The sequence below is a fragment of the Mobula hypostoma genome, chromosome 18, assembly GCF_963921235.1.
Source record: "Mobula hypostoma chromosome 18, sMobHyp1.1, whole genome shotgun sequence".
NCBI classification, from domain to species: domain Eukaryota; kingdom Metazoa; phylum Chordata; class Chondrichthyes; order Myliobatiformes; family Myliobatidae; genus Mobula; species Mobula hypostoma.
This window is the reverse complement of record NC_086114.1, coordinates 57,059,602-57,078,919: the sequence shown is the minus strand read 5'-3', so window position 1 is coordinate 57,078,919 and position 19,318 is coordinate 57,059,602. Positions and strand designations below refer to the sequence as shown.

General features: G+C 41.7%; 1 protein-coding gene across 4 annotated transcripts in view; it reads right to left on the bottom strand.

The window, feature by feature from the left end:
* Nucleotides 1-425: 425 nt before the first annotated feature.
* Nucleotides 426-19,318, bottom strand: part of LOC134358562 (hydroxylysine kinase-like) — a 43,052-nt gene continuing 24,159 nt past the window's right edge. Inside the window, exons 2-6 of one of the 4 annotated variants that reach the window (XM_063070936.1) lie at nt 17,442-17,573; nt 5,054-5,390; nt 4,734-4,873; nt 3,146-3,326; nt 429-2,209 (exon numbers count right to left, since the gene is read on the bottom strand). In XM_063070936.1, the coding sequence (XP_062927006.1) occupies nt 1,737-2,209; nt 3,146-3,326; nt 4,734-4,873; nt 5,054-5,390 (1,131 nt within the window). In that variant the 5' untranslated portion in view covers nt 17,442-17,573 and the 3' untranslated portion in view covers nt 429-1,736. Of the gene's footprint in view, nt 2,210-3,145; nt 3,327-4,733; nt 4,874-5,053; nt 5,391-8,091; nt 8,230-17,441; nt 17,574-19,318 lie in introns of all 4 variants that reach the window. The other 3 variants (XM_063070935.1, XM_063070933.1, XM_063070934.1) reach the window with 3 other exon arrangements.

Sequence of the window (19,318 nt, the reverse complement as noted above, 5' to 3'; positions counted from 1 at the left end):
ACTCAATGGCCTGGTGCTCCCACCATTCACCAGGACCTCAGGTTCTGTACCTTCTTTAATCTCATCAATGCCTGCTATTGCAGTCCCTTGAAACTTGCTGGGTTTACTGAAACGTAGATGTGCAACATCTTTAAAATGAAAAAATAAATCTGAATTAAAATGATGCACAGTAAGAGTGTTAAAAACAATGTCTCATTGTTTGGAAAACAAGATTTTAAAATTCTATCAGCTCTAGTGATTTGATGACCTGCATCCAATGGTTTGAAAGATCTGATTGTGAAGACAGCAGGTTCTCTGGTTGTCATTTCCCTTAGAGTACAGAATCAGAGTGGTTACTGCACGAGAACAGGGCATTCGGACCGCATGTCTCCACCAGCTCTATGGAACAGCAATTCACCCAACACACACCCTCCATTGTTCCGCATATCCCCACAAATTCTTCCCTTTCTCATTTTGCCTCCATTACAAACTTTCCCTTGTAATACAATCACTCCATTTTAGTGCTTCTTCTGATAGTAACTTGGGCACGTCAGGGCAACTTTGAATAATCAGCACTTTCTTGGAAAACTTCCTTGCAGCAGCCACCATGTAGTAATCTCAAATGAAAAAGACGATGTCGAATAACTGAATATTGTTGATCAAATGTATTAATAGGCATGGGTACAGATATTACAGCATAAAATGTATACACAGTTGATGTTTTAGTAGAATTAAAATTCCAAATCTTTCAGGGTTTTGTGTGCTAACAGCAGAGATGCCATCGCATTCTCTATCCATATCACCCTATCCGCCACATCGCTAGACAGTAGATATGCTAAATCTGCCCCATCACCATATACAACCCTTCATCATATTATCTGCCCCATCACATCTGCCCTCTTACCCTATCCACACCAGTGCCACATCCACAACCACCCCATCACCATATTGCCATAATTGAATGCTACAGAAAGAAATAGAAATTTTTAAAAAATCTGTAGATATCATAGTGGAAAGGGAAAGCAAGTTAATGTTTCGTGTTGATAATCTTTCGCTGGAACCGGGAAAAGTTCAGATGAAGTTTGAATTTTCCAAGTGGGCTGGATGGAAGGGGGCAGAGGTGACTGAGGAAATGGGGATGGAGCTTGGTGGAAGAGATTGGCAAGGGCTGCTGAGTCACAAGAGGTGCCAGGTGGAGCCGAAGCAGGAGATGAACGAAATCTGAAATTACCCGAGGAAGGAAAAGTTGAGGGGAATGGACTATCAAGGAGCTGATTCTCCCCGACATATGGCACAGATTGAGCACCCTGTGCTGACAGTAAGCATTTCACACCAGATCCTCGGGTGACAATTCAGCTACTGACAGTGGAAGTAGCTCGGCCCAAGATCACGAGAAATTAGTGTGCAGAGGAGTGTTGGTGGAATTTTAACAAACGCAAACCCACACCAAAACATCACCTATACTGTCATTAGCAATGACATGTGGCTTGAAGATAACCCATGAGCTTCTCTACACTATCTCCAGGACAATTGGACTCAGGATAGTGAGACTATTAACCCAGTCTCACGCCTCAGTGAGTTGATACACCATTTCATGTCTGGGCAAGCATGATGGTTTAAAGATCTTTTAAAATATTATTAATGGAGCGTTCAGTTGGTGGACTTGTTTTATGATTCCAGTTCAGTGATTTCTCCCTTAAATACGTGGATATTTTATGAGAAGTTTGTGCCTGGGTCACTTCGAACCACTGGGGAGGTCATGGACTGAGGTAGGAGTCAGCTGTCTCAAACCAAACTTTCTGCACTGCTTCTTCACCCAGTTCCCAGAGTTGATGCAAAAGCATCCAACCAGTTTTTGATGTGGTCATAAGGTATTCCTCATTGTCTGGGTAAAACTGGACCACGTATCTCCCTATAACCAGCGACTGAGCAAACCTGCCAAGAACCAGCAAATACAAGGCACCCCTCTCCTGGGGAGATAAAGGTATCTCACTTTCAAAGCCCGCGAGAATATGGCCCCCCACATGCATGGGATCGTTGTTGTCCAGCATCATGTACATTATGCATATGGCCAGGTCACATACATAGTAACCACAGTTCATGTCACTGAAGTCAAGAATGCCAGAGATGTCCAACTCCTGTTGCAGGTGACCTGGGTTGGAGCGATCGGCTGATGAATGACGAGGCTGCACGAGAACGTTGGTGTGACTGAAGTCTCCATGATTGATGCCTGTTTGAGACACAAAGGTTGTACAATTGTATCATCCGTCACTAAAGGCAACATACACTCCTGAGCGTGAGGGACGTTATGTTGCAGTACACACATTTGTGAGGCTGCACTTGGAGAATTGTGCACAGTCACAGTCACCCTGTTATCGAAAGGTGGAAGAAATGCAAAGGTGATTTATGAGAATGTTACCAGGATTCAAGGGCCTGAGTTGTAGGGAGAAGCTGGGCAGACTGGGGCTTTATTCCTTGGTGGCTGAGAGGGACCAACAGAGACGGATATAATCTTGAGAGGCATTGACAAAGTGAATGCACAGTATTCTGAGAGGGGAAATATTTCAAAAGGACAATTTCTTCACACAAAGGGAGGTGTGATTAAGGAACGAGTGACCAGTGGAAGGGGTAAAGGTTAATAAAACTGATGGACATTTGGACAGATAGGAACAGTTCAGAGGGATAGGGGCAAAATATGTGCAAATGGTTCCAGGTTAGATGACATTTTCCTGGCATGGATGAGTTGGACTGAAGGATTTGCTTCCCTGCTGTACAAGACCATAAGATCATAAGACAAAGGATCAGAATTAGAACATATAGCCCATCGAATCTGCTCCATTATTCCATCATAGGTGATTTATTTTCCCTCTCAATCCCATTCTCCTGCCTTTTCCCCGTAACCTTGATGTCCTTAATTAAAGTTACCCAATGAATTGGCTTCCACAGCCGCCTGTGGCAATGAATCACACAGACTCACCACATCAGTCTGTGACTCTGGATGGGTTACATCGGATGGGTGTTTAGGCACCTATTTCATTCCATTGTTCACAGTGGTCAGAAGGTGAAGGAAGTGTACCTGGCACATTGAAACCACTCATTTTCACAACTGCTCAAATTATCTGAAGTCCCACCCTGCAAACCTCATGACCGCCAGACAGGCACTTACTTTCATTAAAGCTCTTGATATTTGGAAGCACCTTCTCTAGAATTTGCTGAATAATTTGCTCCACAACTTTGCGCTCACTGTCCTTCAGTGTGTATAGGTACTTGTTCAGCTGGTGAATGTTTGTAAGTTTCCAGTCGAAGGAATCTCTCTGTAGACTCTTCAGTTTGGGATGCTGGAATTCCTAATAATTAGACAAGTCCATTACAGTCACCCATCTCCAGCACATTAACTTCATTTAAAGGTAACTTCAAGATAATTGCCACAAAATTCTGCTTTTCTGCACAAATTTAGCACCAACAGCCCAGAGTGGAATACTGACGTTATTCATTATAGTTGTGGGAGACAGATCACTCACATTAGTCAATATGAACAGATCATTTCCACTTCAAGCAACTGTAACCGTGAGGCTAACTCATCCTGCACAGCTGGAAGCTCAAAACAACTGTCCCAGCTTCATCTTCTGTTGGCTAGTCCTCTCTCCCAAAGGTAGCTGTGTTCTCTAGAGTCACTCATTTAGGAAGTTTATAGTGGACTATAAAGGTTGACTGGCTGATTTCAAATGCGGCTTGACATTTTCTATCTTTCTTTCAAAGAAAAAGAACTTTAACGTCAAAACACTAGAAATTTAAATTGTTTGACAAAATGGTAATTTGCTGAGAGTCATTGCAGCTCTTACGAACATATAAAGCAGCTTTACCCTCTTCGCTCTGGCTAATTTTGCCACTGCCTCGGGAAATAGAACATCCAACGTTGCAGGACAGGACAGATCCTTCCGTCCATGATGTTGTTCTGACCTTTTAACCTACCAGGATGAATCTAATCCTTTGCACCTATATATCCCACTATTTTCATCCACATGCCTATTAATTTCAGAGTTTCTTAACTGTCCTAATGTGTCTCCCTCTACCATCACCTCCAGCACTTCCTCTTCCTTATCCAAATCATTTATGTATTTTTAAAAAATTACAAAGAGTGGGGCCCTCCCAGCCCAGACGTTCTTTCTTCTCCTCTCTAGTATTGGTCAGAAGATAAAAAATCTGGAAAGCATGTCCCACCAGACTCAAGGACCATTTCTCAGCCACTCTCAGTCTCTTGAACGAACCTTTAACTCAGTAAGGATTGATCTCTCGGTCTACCTTGCTGTGCCCCTAGTACTTTATTTGTCTACCTGTGCTGTACTTCCTGAGACTGGAACGTTATATTTTACATTTTGCTTTCTTTTTATACCTCAGTGTACTGGCCTGGCTGGATGACACACCAAACAAAAGCTTTTCACTGTATCTTGATAAATGACAAATATAAAGCAATAACTTTGTTTCCCTCTCCACGCATGCTGCCTGACCTGCTGAGTGTTTCTACAATTTCATTTTGCTGCTTAATATTTCGCATCATGTCTGTGATGCCCAATAACCCAAAATAATATAGAAGACATTTCAACAAATTGCTTTAAAATGTAATTGTTTCAAACTGGAGATTTGAAGTAAATCTGATTTGTTACCACAGGATGGCGCTTTGATTGTACCTGCACTGGTATTAAAGGCAAAACACGGCTTACTTAGATGTCTGGACACAGAATACATGGACTTACTTTGAGAACCTTATTAATCTGAGCGAGAGTTTGCCCAACCTTGTACAAGATCGGTGGGTCTGCAGGGATCTGCTGCAGCGGAATTCCCGGTAAATAGGTCAGCAAGCGGACCATATGGGTCTTATATTCTTGACCAGAATCTGCAAAATATAGAGCATGGTTTTTGGTTAGATTAGTCTGACAAACCTTTGTTTCCAATGAGTTTCAGTGAATTATGAAAACATGGACAATTAGATAAACAAGGCAAATTTTAATCTTTAAAAAGGGATGAATGATGAATCAACAGACTTAATGTACAAGGATGAATATCTGATACCCACTAATCGTCTCCAGCGACATAATCCTGCCATCAGTGGTTGGGATGGATGTGGGGGCAGGAAAACCTTTCTGCTTCAAGAACATCATGACTCGTGTTTGTACTTCCACCAAATCTGCATCCTGGCTGTCGGTGGCGTTCAGGACTTTGAGGACGTAGCTCCTTCTGTGATCCCCGCTTGCTTGGGTCTCAGCTACCTGAATGTGAAAGTTCTGGTCATCGTAGCTGGGCATCGGTTGGACCTCTGAGACCTTCAGACCATACAACTGTCCTACCAGCTCCACCACCTGGGTCTCATTTAGTGAGGGCTTGACTAGAATGGCTTTCTCTGAGTTGGACATCTGAAAGACAGGAAAATAATGAATTCCAACAACTGCAACGCTCTTGATCTTTTATATATTTGTATCATATTTCCTTACAACATAACAGAGACCATTCAGTGCCTTGAGTCTATTATTGTTCACTGAACAAGCCCATCAATCTCATTGTCCTTCTGAGACATTTTCTTTCACACCCATTGACGTGCTCTAGTTCCCAACTTCCCACCTACACTGGACGTAATTTATGGGTACAAGTCAGTTTTAATTACAGAGGGAAAGAACAGCAAATGACACATCAGTAATACAAGCCAAGTGGTTAACACGTTCGTCTAGTGATTTGAAGGTCACTAGTTCGAGCCTTGGCTGAGGCAGTGTGTGTTTCCTTGAGCAAGGCACTTAACCACACATTGCTCTGTGACGACGCCGGTGCTAAACTGTATGGGTCCTAATGCCCTTCCCTTGGACAACATCAGTGGTGTAGAGAGGGGAGACTTGCAGGATGGGCAACTGCTGGTCTTCCATACAACCTTGCCCAGGCCTGCGCCCTGGAAACCTTCCAAGGCACAAATCTATGGTCTCGTGAGACTAACTAACGGATGCCTATATAATACAAGCAAGCAACCATGTCTTGAAGTATTATTATTGTTCACGTCCTTATCCCCAAAGCATAATACATACACTGAGAGGCCACTTTAATAGGTACACGTGTACACGCACTTGTTAATGCAAATATCTAATCAGCCAATCATATAGCAGCAACTCAATGCATAAAAGTATGCAGACATGGTCAAGAGCTTCAGTTGTTGTACCGACAAAAATCTGAATGTGGAAGAAATTTGATTTAATTGACTTTGACAGTGGGATGATTATTGGTGCCAGATTGGGTGGTTTGAGTAGTATCTTAGAAACTTAAGCTCCTGTGATTGTCACACACAACAGTCTCTGGAGTTGACAGGGAATGAGGCAAAAAATCCACTATGAATTATGAATTATTATGAACACTATGAATTACAACAGTTGTGTGCAGAAGAGCATCTCTGAATTCACAACACACCAAACCTTGAAGTGGATAGGCTACAGCAGCAGAAGACCACAAACCGACACTCAGAGGCCACTTCGTTAGGTACAGGAGCTACTCACTAAAGTGCCTCTGAACGCATCCAGCTGCAGATCCTGGAAGACTCTGTCAGGGATATGGAGCAGCAGCTGGATGATCTGGTATGCGAGAGTGAGGAGATAACCGATCAGAGTTAAGGGAAGTAGTCATCCCAAAGCTGCAGGTGTGCAGCTGGGTGACTGCCAGGAGAAATGGAAATGTGAATATGCAGTTAGCGCGGTGCACCCCTGTGGCCATTCCCCTCAATAGTAAGTATACCATTTTGGATATTGTTGCGGGGGATGACATCCCAGGGGAATGCCACGGAGACTGGATTACTGGCACTGAGCATAGGTACGTGGTGCAGAAGGGGAAGAGAGAGAAGACAGAAGCAGTAGTGATAGGGGACTCAATAGTCAGGGGAACAGACAGGAGATTCTGGGGACTCGAACGGGACACCCGGATGGTATGTTGCTTCCCAGCTGCCAGAGTCAGGGACATCTCGGATTGTGTCCACAGCATATTGGAGGGGGAGGGAGAGCACTCAGATGTCCTGGTACATATCGATACCAAGGACAAAAGAAGGAAAAGCAAAGAGTTCCTGAAAAGAGAGCTAGGTAGAAAGCTGAGAAACAGGACCTCCGGGTAGTAATTTCTGGATTGCTGCCATGCCACACACCAGAGAGGGTAGAAACAGGATGATCTGGCAGATTAATGAGCGTCCGAGAAGCTGGTGCAGGGGGGAGGGCTTCAAGTTCTTGGATCATTGGGGAAGTATGACCTCTTCTAGGGGAGGTATGACCTTTTCAAAAATGATGGGTTGCTCTTGAACCCGAGGGGAACCAATATTCCCGCGGGCAGGTTAGAGCTGTTGGAGAGGGTTGAAACTAATTTGGCAAGAGGTGGGAACTGGAGTGCAGGGACTCAGGAAAGGATGGATGATAAAAAAGCAAAGATGACATGTAGTCTGACTGTTTGGAAAGGCAGACAGATTATAGGACATAATTGCAACCAGCAGGGTGAGTATCAATACATTCGGAATGCAGAATCAAAAAGAATAGTAAATACAGTACTCAAAGTGTTACATCTCAATGAGCGGAGTACAAGAAACAAGGTGGATGATCTTGTTACAGGATTCCAGATTGTCGGGTATGATGTTTTGGCCATCACTGAGTCATCGCTGAAGGATGGTTGTAGCTGGGAGCTGAAAGTTCAAGGTTACACATTGTATCAGAGGGATAGGAAAGTAGGCAGAGGGGGTGGCGTGGCTCTGCTGGTAAAGAATGGCATCAAACAAGTAGAAAGATGTGACAGAGGACTGGAAGATGTTGAATCCTTGTGGGTTGAGTTAAGAAACTGCAAGGGTGATGGCAGTTATATACAGCCCTGCCAACAGTAGCTGGGATGTGGACAACTGATTACAATGGGAAATAGAGAAAGCGTGTCAAAAGGACAATATTATGGGTCACCCCCCCCCCCCGTCTTTCTTCCCGGACCTCCGGTCCCATGATCCTCTCGTATCCCCTTTTGCCTATCACCTGTCCAGCTCTCGGCTCTATCCCTCCCCCTCCTGTCTTCTCCTATCATTTTGCATCTCCCCCTCCCCCTTTCAAATCCCTTACTCACTCTTCCTTCAGTTAGTCCTGACGAAGGGTCTCGGCCTGAAACGTCGACTGCGCCTCTTCCTACAGATGCTGCTTGGCCTGCTGCGTTCACCAGCAACTTTGATGTGTGTTGCTTGAATTTCCAGCATCTGCAGAATTCCTGTTGTTTGAATATTATGGTAGTCATGGGAGATTTTAACATGCAGGTTGATTGGGAAAATCAGGTTGGTAATGGATCTCAAGAGAGTGAGTTTGCTCATCTCAAGAGAGAGAGCTTTTTCGAGCAGTTTGTCGTTGAGCCTACTAGGAGATCAGCTATAGTGGAGTGGGTGTTATGTAAAGAACCGGAGGTGATTAGGGTGTTTAAGGTAAAAGAACTCTTAGAAGGCAGTGATCACAATATGATTGAGTTCAACTTGAAATTTGATAGGGAGAAAGTAAAGTCTGATGTAGCAGTATTTCAGTGGAGTAAAGGAACCTACAGTGGTATGAGAGAGGAGTTGGCCAAAGTAAATTGGAAGGAGATGCTGGCAGGAATGACAGCGGAGCAGCAATGGCATTAGTTTCTGGGAAAAATGAGGAAGGTACAGGACAGATGTACTCCAAAAACAAAGAAATACTCAAATGGCAAAACAGTACAACTGTGACTGACATGGGAAGTCAAAGCTAATGTAAAAGCAAAAGAGAGGGCATACAACAATGCAAAAATTAGCAGGAAGACAGAGATTGGGAAGCTTTTGAAAACCTACAGTGAGCAACTAAAAGAATCATTAGGAGGGAAAAGATGAAATACGAAAGCATGTTAACAAACAATATCACAGCGGATAGTAAAAGCGTTTTCAAATATTTAAAAATAAACGAAAGATGAGAGTGGATATAAGACTGTGAGAAAATGAGGCAGGAGAAATAATAATGGGGGACAAGGAGAAGGCAGATGTAATGAGTATATTGCATCAGTTTTCACTGTGGAAGATACTAGCAGTATGCCTGATGTTGTAGTGTGTGAAGGAAGAGAAGTGGGTGCAGTTACTATTACAAGAGAGAAGATGATCAAAAAGCTGAAAGACCTAAAGGTACACAAGTCACCCAGACCTGATGAACTGCACCCTAGGGTTCTGAAAGAGATAGCGTTAGAGATTGTGGTGGCATTAGCAATGATCTTTCAAAAATTATCCGACTTTGGCATAGTGCCAAAGGACTGGAAAATTGCAAATGTCACTCCACTCTTTAAGAAAGGAGGAAGGCAGCAGAAAGGAAATTATAGACCAGTTAGCCTGACCTCAGTGGTCAGGAAGATGTGAAAGTCAATTGTTAAGGATGAGGTGATGGAGTACTTGGTGACATAGGACAAGAGAGTACAAAGTCAGCATGGTTTCCTTAAGGGAAAATCTTGCCTGATGAATCTTTTGGATTTTCTATGAGGAGATTACAAGTAGGATAGATAAAGGGGATGCAGTGGATGTTGTATATTTGGCCTTTGACAAGGTGCCACACATGAGGCTGCTTACCAAGTTAAGAGCCCATGGTATCATAGGAAAGTTACTAGCATGGTTACAGCACTGGCTGATTGGTAGGAGGTAGTGAGTGAGAATAAAAGGATCCTCTTCTGGTTGGCTGCTAGTGACTAGTGGTCCTCCCAAGATGTCGGTGTTGGGACCACTTCTTTTTGATCAATGATTAAGATGATGGAATAGATGACTTTGTCGCCAAGTTTGCAGATGATATGAAGGTTGGTGGAGAGGCAGGCAATGTTGAGGAAACAGCTAGATGCAGAAGGACTAAGATAGATTAGGAGAATGGGCAAGAAAATAGCATTAATTTCAAGAGGCCTAGACTACAAGAGCAGGGATGTGATGCTGAAGCTTTAAAAAACACCGGTTTATAAAACACCTTGAGTATTTTGAACAGTTTTGGGCTCCTCATCTAAGAAAAGATGTGCGATCATTGGAAAGGGTTCAGAGGAGGTTCACAAGGATGATTTCAGAAATGACAGGGTTATCATATGAGGAACGCTTGGGTCTGTACTCGCTGGAATTTAGAAGAATGGGGGGCAGATCTCATTGAAATCTTTTGTATATTGAAAGGTCTAGACAGAGCAGATTTGGAAAAGATGTTTCCCATGGTGGGAGAGTCTAGGGTAAGAGGGCACACCCTCAGAATAGAGGGGCATCCATTTAAAACAGAGATACAGAGAAATTTCTTTAGCCAGAGTGTAGTGAATTTGTGGAATTTGTTACCACGGGCAGCTACGGAGGCTAGGATGTTGGGTGTATTTAAAGCAGAGCTTGACAGGTTCTTGATTGGACACAGCATCAAAGGTTACAGGGAGAAGGCTGGGGAGTGGAGCTGACGAGGGGAAAAGAGGATCAGCCATGATTGGATGTGGAGCAGACTCAATGGGCCAAATGGCTAAATTCTGCTCCTATGTCTTATGGTCTTATAAATATTGAACAAAAATGTCAGTAGAAGAGGAATTCCTTTGGATAAAACCCTGGACTTGTGTTTATGATAATGTTTGAGCTTGCCTGAGTTTATGAACGTATAGAAGTGTAAAATCCCATGTCACCAGGTTGAAGCAAAGCTGCTTCCCTTCAACCATTCAGTTCTTGAACACCCTGCACAACAGATTGCTACAGGGAGCAAGAAAAGAGATTTCTGTGCCTTTGGCAATGATCTCTGTGACCTCACTGGCCATAGGAATAGCAGCAGAAGACTGGAGGAGATAAAATTTTATTCCTTTGTTTAAGGAAGGTAATAGGGTTACTTCTTGGTGGGCAAATTATTGGTGAAGATTGTTAGAATTTAATATCACTGGCTAATGTTGTGAAATTTGTTTTATGGCAGCAGTGCAGTTCATAAATAATATAAACTATAAATTACAGTGAATACATATAAAAAGGGAAAACAATTTAAATTAGTACTGCAAAAAGAGGAAGATGATGAGGTAGTATTAATGGGTCCATTGTCCATTCAGGAATCGGATGACGGGGGGGGGGGCAGTGGGGAAGAGGCTGTTCCTGAAACATTGAATGTGTGTCTTCAGGCTCCTGCATCTCATCTTTGATAGCTGCATTGAAAAGAGGACATGTCCTAGGTGACGGGGCTCCTTAACGATGGATGCCACAGTTTGGAGGCATCATCTTTTGAAGGGGTCCTGGCTAGTGAAGCTATTGCCCATGATGGAGTGGGCTGAGTTTATAACTTTCTGCAGCATTTTATGATCCTACGCAATGGTTGTCCATACCAAGTGGTGACGTAATCAGTTAGAATGATCTCCAAGGTACATCTGTAGAAATTTGCAAGGGCCTTCGGTGACATACCAATTATCCTTAAACTCATTATGAAAAAATAACTGCTGTAATGTCTTCTTCTAAATTGCATCAATAAGTTGAGCCCAGGATAGATCATCAGAGATGTTGACACACAGGAACTTGAAACTGCTCACCCTTTCCACTTCTGATCCCTTCATGAGGACTGGAGTGTGTTTCCTTAATTTCCCCTTCCAGGAGTTCACAATTAAATCCTTGGTCTTACTGACATTTAGTGCAAGGCTGCTGCTGTGACACCGCTCAATCAGCTGATCTATCTCACTCCTGTACGCCGCCTCTTCACCATCTGAAATTCTGCTAGCACAGTTGGGCTGCCGGCAGATTTACAGAGTGTTTGAGTTATGCTGATCCACATAATTGTGGGTGTAGAGAGCAATCATGGGGGCCCTTTGAGACAGTAACAAACAAATTGGTGGAGGTAGAGTGGTGAGTACAGAGTTTAGCAAGTTAGTAGGCTCATTCAGGAAGTCAGGAGGCATGGGACCCAGGGAAACTTGGTTGCATGGATTCACAATTGGCTTGTCCATAGAAGGCAGAGACTGGCAGTAGATGGAGCATGTTCTGCAGGGATAGCTTCTGGGACCCCTGCTCTTTGTGATTTTTATTCATGACTTGGGTGAGGAATTGCAAGGGGGGGGGGGTTAGTAAGTTTGCAGATGACGCGAAGGTTGGTGTGGTGGATTGGGTAAATGTTCCTATAGGATAATGATAGGATGCAGAGCTGGGCTGAGAATTGGCAGATGCAGTTCAACCCAGAAGAGTGTGAAGTGATACACTTTGGAAGGTCAAACTTGAAGACAGAATACAGGCTGAATGTGGGATTCTCAGCAGTGTGGAGGAATACAGTAGAGGGATTGGCGGTTGATATCCATAGATGCCTCAAAGTTACTGTGCAAAATTAAAGGGAGTTTATGGGCATATGATGTGTTGGCCTTCATTACTCTGGGGATTGAGTTCATGAACTGTGCGGTAATGTTGTAGCTTTATAAAACACTGGGCAGACTACACTTGAAGTGTTGTGTTGGGTCTGGTCACCTTATTCTCAGAAGGATGTAGAAGATTTAGAAGGTGCAGGGGAGATTAACCAGGATGTTAACCAGATTGGGGATCTGGGGTGAGCTTGGGCTTTACTCTTTAAAGTGAAACAGGATGAGAGGCAACATGGTAGATTGGACAGCCAGTGCTTTTTTCCAGGGCAACATTGGCTAATACAAGAGCTCACAAGTTTAAGACGATCAGGTGAAAGTATGAAGGGGGGATATCAGAGGTGTTTTTTTTAAAACACAGAGAAAGGCTAAGTGTATGAAACACATTGCTGGGGAGGTGATGGTACAGGCAGATACTTTGGGACATCTGAGAGACTTGGGCACATGGATGAAAGAAAAATGGATGGTTACATGGGAGAAAAGAATTACATTGATCTCGAAGTAGATTAAAATCTGAGCACAACATTGTAGGCTGAAGGACTTGCACTGTACAGTAATGTTTTATGCTCTAAAAAGGGAGCACTTAATATTCAGTAGGTGTAACTCATGTATGCACAGGGGAGTTTTATTTTCAATTTCTGTGTATTTGATTGACTGAATTTAAATTCGCAGTCACAAATCCGAGTTGCAGTTCTAATCCTACAATATAACCATTCTCACACTCTTTCCCCCTTTGGAAATTTGACTGTAATGATTTAAGTTTAGCCAGTTAATCTCCTTAACAAAAGTAACCGATACTTTGTTAGGTCAGTGCTGATTGTTTGTGGCTTTTCCGCCCGCTCTCTCTCTCTCCACTGAACCTGAGCTCACCAGTCGCCTGTCCCCGATCCTGCCACCCCTTGGCTCTGCTCCCGTTGAACACCTGTCCTTGACGTAGATCTCAGCCCAAAACAGCAAAACTGAAGGCAAGGCTAGTTTAATCATTAAACAGCTGCTGTAACTAATTTAAAGTTTTTTCAAACAATGAGTTCAGAGTCTTAACTTCCAAAGGATCCCAGAGCAGCCTGGAGTTGTGTAATCCCAAGGAACCCAGTGGTTGCTAAAGCAAACCAAACGTGGTGGAATTGTGGATTTTGTTTTGCTGGAACTTGCAAACTCAACAGTTACGAACTCTCGGGTTGACAGAGACTGCCATATCCAGTCAGATACCGCCAACCAAGTCACCCAAGTTACTCCAGCACCTTCTTTTGCCCCATGAGGTATCGTCTTCTGCAAGGGGGTGGGGAAATAATGCATAGAAATAAGGTGAGCAGAATGGTAAATGATAGTGTCTTTTACAAGTTGTATAACCACAATCTAGGGAGAGAGGTCAGTAATATTTCAGCTTTATTAAGTCAATGCAGTTAATTAGTGGGCAATGTTCCAAACCCTGACAACTGAGAGTCAACAGGAATATTCACTCTGCCTGTAGTGATCTGCGTTTTAATGTCAGCATTGGTTTCAACAGGCTCCCAGCCTGTGTGCAAAGGAGCAGGTCTGGTTTGACGACATGGTCGGGAGGCTCGAGAACTAATTTCCTCAATAAGCAAGAAACTACTGCACTCCTCAAAGAGTCGAAAACTCCATAGATCTTCAGAACAGTACAGCAGAGGAACAGGCCCTTCGGCCTATGCCTGTACCAAACACGATACCAAATTAAACTGAATGTATTATGTTTGGTAAATTCAAAATATTAAACTAATTCAAAGGAATACATGGTGGTCCAAAATGAGAGTTTAACTATGGGTTTACTTTAAGTAAGGTGTGTACATATTTACATATACAAAACCCTTAATGGATTATTTAAAAGAATATAAGAATTCTGAGAGTGTGTGCGCGTGCATACACACGTTTTTCTCCCCTGTGAATGGGGACCATGGTCTTCGTTGTTGTCAGAGTCCCTACAATCGCATTTGATGAATCCACTTTCATGTGGGTTGCTGTGAAAGTAACATTCCATTAATTCCATGTTGTCCAGTCTCGCCGATGTATGGTTCGTTCCCGAAGCCAATTTCTCAGCAGATGGTCCCAGTTCCCCAACCGTTGTGGGGGACCTTGTTAATCCGGATGACATCCGAACCAGCAGGACTCTTCTTGCTACTCTCATCTGGAGTTTTTTGTGGACAGATGTAGCGTAAGCGTGAGGGGTCCAGCCCAAGGCCCCTCCCAGGCCACCACTACCGGGACCTGAACCTCAGACCCCCTGCCATGGAGCCCGGATGGTTCTCAGTGTCAGCCACTGAACTTTCCGGAGCGGTGACCCGGGGATGCCCGCATACTGTCTGGGGGGCGGGGGCGGTGTTGGTGGTGTCCGTGTAAAATCTACTCATCTCATGCTCTTGATACTTATTGCTTATTTATTATCATTGTTTCTTTTCTATTTACACAGCATGTTGTCATTTGCAGTCTGGCTGAAGGTCCTGGTTCAACATCTTTTATTGATTCTGTCACTTATTATTCTATAGGATTTGATGAGTATGCCTACAAGAAAATGAATCTCAGGGTTGTACATGGTGACATACATGTACTTTGATAATAAATTTACTTTGAAATGTTGAATTCTTACTCTTGTTGGATAACATCTTTCCTGACAAGGGGATCCCTCTGTTTGGCAGGAGAGATTTGTGGCTGTGAAACAATTACAGGTTAGGTTATGGGGCCTCCTCCGTGCTGGTTGTAGGAGTTGACCCTGGGAATGCAGGGAATGGTTCTCATATCTCTGCACACCTTTCTTCTCCCCTTCTCACTCTGCATCTCCTTCAACCCATTTCTTTTTATTTCTCATATTTTCTCTTTTACACTTTTCTCTTTCTCATTCACAATCTCTCTCTTCACCTCACTTTCTTTTCTTCTTCTAGTTTGTGCATCTTGATATTGGGAAGATCCATTTAGTTTCTGCACCCACAACATCATCTGATATATTCTGTTTTCATATCTCCATCGACTCCTCTCTTCATGGCCTTTCATTCATCCAGCAGGGCTTTGGTCTTTGCATCTACTTTTACAAATAACATTTTGTCTCCCACTTGAAGTTCATGCAATTATATAATTCACGCACGCAGAGTAGATTTTGGTTCTTTGTATTCACAGAAGCCAAATTCTTGCAACTTTCCTGAAGCTCCTTGAACTCTTTCAGTTTAAAACCAAGCCACATTTCACAAGTAACAGCTTGATTAACATACCAGAAGCTGTCTCAGATATATTGTCTATGAAAACTGTTGTAGTTGGACCACCTCTTGTCACTTCTGCACTTCCTCTGAGCAGCATAGTCCTTCTTTGTTTCAATATGCTTTCCAGCAGCACAGAAGTTGGCACCACCACCTGTTTGTCCTCTGTTGGGCAATGGCTCATGGTGTTTGGCATGGAGACATTTGTGACATCATCCAGTACATTTCTTAATTTGCATTCAGTTCGCTTCACTGCAAATGACGTGGCATGCAAATAGTAGATGGGTTTATAATCAAGTTGACATTGTCTCAGCCACTCACATTGCCACAATGTTGGCCCACCCGTTTATAACCACATACAAGTCCAATGTGACTTGTTGGTTATTGTATTTCACAGTTACAGATGTCATTCCCCCAGGAGTTACCTTTTCTTTCTTTTTCAATCTTTTAAAGAAGTGTGTATACAAACAGGAGGAGAATATCTCTGGTATATATGCCAATAACAGTACATACCGAAGGTAAAATAAACAATATCAGAATCACATAGTGTTGATCTACAAAGTATAAATTTGATACAGAATGTATAATACAGAAAAAAATAATTCATTCTCCTCATCAATTTATGAAGAAAGGAAGGATTATTAGAAATTTTTATGTTAAAAAAAGAAAAAAACACTATTCTAAACAGAAGAAAAAGGACTGGGCAGTCTATCCTGAGAGAAAAAATAAGAGAAGAGAGACTCTCTGATCAAATCCAAGGTTCTGAAAAAATAGCTGGAAGAGAATAAATACAAAAATTAGATCATATGAAAATATTCAAAAAAAGGTCGCCAGATTTCTTCAAATTTAAAGGATGTATCCAATGTCTGTCTTCTTATTTTCTCTGGACTTAAACAGAACATGATAGAGGAAAGCCGATAAAAGGCGGTAGGAGGGTTAGGGCCCTTCCATTTAAGTAAAATGGCTTTCCTAGCCAATAAGGTTGAAAAGGCTATCATCTGCTGAGCGGAGGGAGTATATCCTGCTTCCGATGGAATAATCCCAAAAATAGCTGTAAATAAGTTTTGTTGTAAATCCAGATCCAGCACTTTTGATAAGATTTTAAAAACATCTTTCCAAAAATTGTCCAACTTTATGCAAGACCAAAACATGTGAGTTAAAGTGGCCACCTGAGTATTACATCTATCACAAATAGGATTAATATTGGGAAAAATACAGGCTAATTTATCCTTTGACATATGTGCCCGATGCACTACCCTGAACTGTATCAAGGAACCTCTTGCTCTTCGGAATTCCAATAGTATTCAGGGTATTAAGAGAGGGGACAAAATGCATAAGGTTTCATTGTATGCAGACGACTTGTTAGTTTACATTTCAGATCCTAAGAAATCTATTCCTTCTATGTTATCCATATTCTCTGAATTTAGTAGCTTTTCTGGATACAAGTTAAATTTATACAAAAGTGAGTTATTTCCCATTAATAATCATTTGGATCAGTATGAGCAATTACCTTTTAGTATTGCTAAAAATCAATTTACTTATCTTGGCATTAAAGTTACTAAGAATTTTAAAAGCCTGTATAAATATAATTTTCTCCCATTAATTGATTATACCCAACAAATACTCTCTAAATGGTCTCTCATGAAGCTATCATTAATTGGTCGAATTAATACTATTAAAATGATAGTACTACTGAAATTTTTATATATATATTTCAAGCAGTTCCTTCATTTGTTCCTAAATGTTTTTTTGACAGAATAGACTCTAAAAATTTCATCCTATATTTGGAACAATAAAAATCCTAGATTGAGTAAACCTTTACTGCAGAAATTAAAAAAGGACGGATTAAAAAAGGATGGCTTTGCCAAATCTTAGACTGTACTACTGGGTAATTAATATTCGATATATTACCTGTTGGATTCATTGACTGTCCTTTATGGGTGGATTTGGAGAAAAACTCAGTGAAGGGGTATTCCTTGGCCTCTTTACTGGGAGCTCCTCTTCCTTCTCTGCTCTCTAAGATTGGTAGACAAGACCTTAATCCTATTATTAAACATACATTAAGAATTTGATTTCAGTTTCATAGATTTTTTTAATTAAATAATTTTGTCCTTTCTAGTAAAATATATTGTACCTATTTTTTAAACCATCAATTTTAGATCAGGCTTTTTAAATTTGGAAAACCAAAGGAATAATAACTTTTTTCAGATTTGTTTATAGGGGATTGTTTAATGTCTTTTACTCAGCTAGCAGATAAATTTAATTTATCCAATGTACATTTTTTTCTTTAGATATTTACAAATTAGGAATTATTTTTTTTTTATGTACTTTGCTTCCAAATTATCCCTCCGCTTATCCACCTAATATAATAGATACCCTCTTCCAGGTTAAACCACTCCAAAAAGGATTAATAGCTACAATTTATAAATGGTTGTTGAATTTACAAACGATATCTAACGATAAAATTAAAGCTGCCTGGGAATTGGAATTTCAAGAGTTACTTTCAGATAATCAATGGAGTAAAATTTTTCATCTGGTAAATACTTCATCTATTTGTGCCCATCATTCCTTGATACAGGAGTTACCTTTTCTCCAGTACAAGTTCTTAGCTGGATATCTGTAGGCATCAGTTTAGTATCTTTGAAATGCCATTCAAACTCATTTTGTGGAATGATTGAAACAGTTGAGCCAGTGTCCAGTTCCATCTTAATTAATTTTCTGTTCATTTCTGGTGCCAGTTATGTTGCTTGTTTCCTGTTAGTTTTCAAATTGTAAATCTCAAGGTGAGCCAGTCCTGTGTCACTCTTACCATGATCAAATTTGTCATCAGCAGCATGCACATTAGTTCTTTTTTAAAATGAAACTCGACTTTTCAGCTTTTCTCTTCTCTAAGCAGTCCATTAATTTTTGTCTGTCCAACCTGCTCTATGTATGTGTCCTCTTTCATTGTTTCAATGGAAACCACAAACAGAGATGCAGTGATTTCAACTGCTGTTTTAAATGTAAGTTGCACTTCAGTTAGGAACCGTTTTTGAATGCTTTCTTGTAAGATTCCATAAACTAAACAATCTCTCAGTGCATCAATAAGCCCAATACTGATCAAGGCTCAGACAATTCCTTCAATTCCGCTACACACACTGAAATGGACTCCCCCTAACTTTTAATTCTGCTTATGAAATCTAAAACATTCCACAATCAACAATGGCTTTGGTTCTAAAAGGGTTCTTGCATCACTTTTACAATATCAGCTTTAGAATATAGAACAGTATAGCAGAGGAACAGGGCCTTCAGCCCACAAACCAGCTAAAAAGTAAATTTTTAAAATGCAAAAACGAATCCCTCTTACTTACATACAATGTCCATATACCTCCATCCTCCTCATTCATGTGCCTATCCAAGCACCTCTTAAAATCCTCTACCACCATACCAGGCAGCACATTCCAAGTATCTACCACTCGAGTAAAAAAAAACTCGCCCCTCACAATACCTTTGAATATTCCCCCTTACCTTTAATGCATGCCCTCTGGTATTAGACATTTTTACCCTGAGAAAAAGATACTCCTTGTCTACTCTACCAATGCCTCTCAATTTTATAAACCTCTCTTTGATACCCCCTCAGCCCCCGCTGTCCAGAGAAAACATCCCAAGTTTGTCCGCCCTCTCATGATAGCACATGCCCTCTAAACTAGCCATCATCTGGATAAATCTCTTCTGCACCCTCTCCAAAGCCTCAACATCCTTCCCATAGTGGGGCAACCAGGACTGTATGCAATACTCCAAGTGTGGCC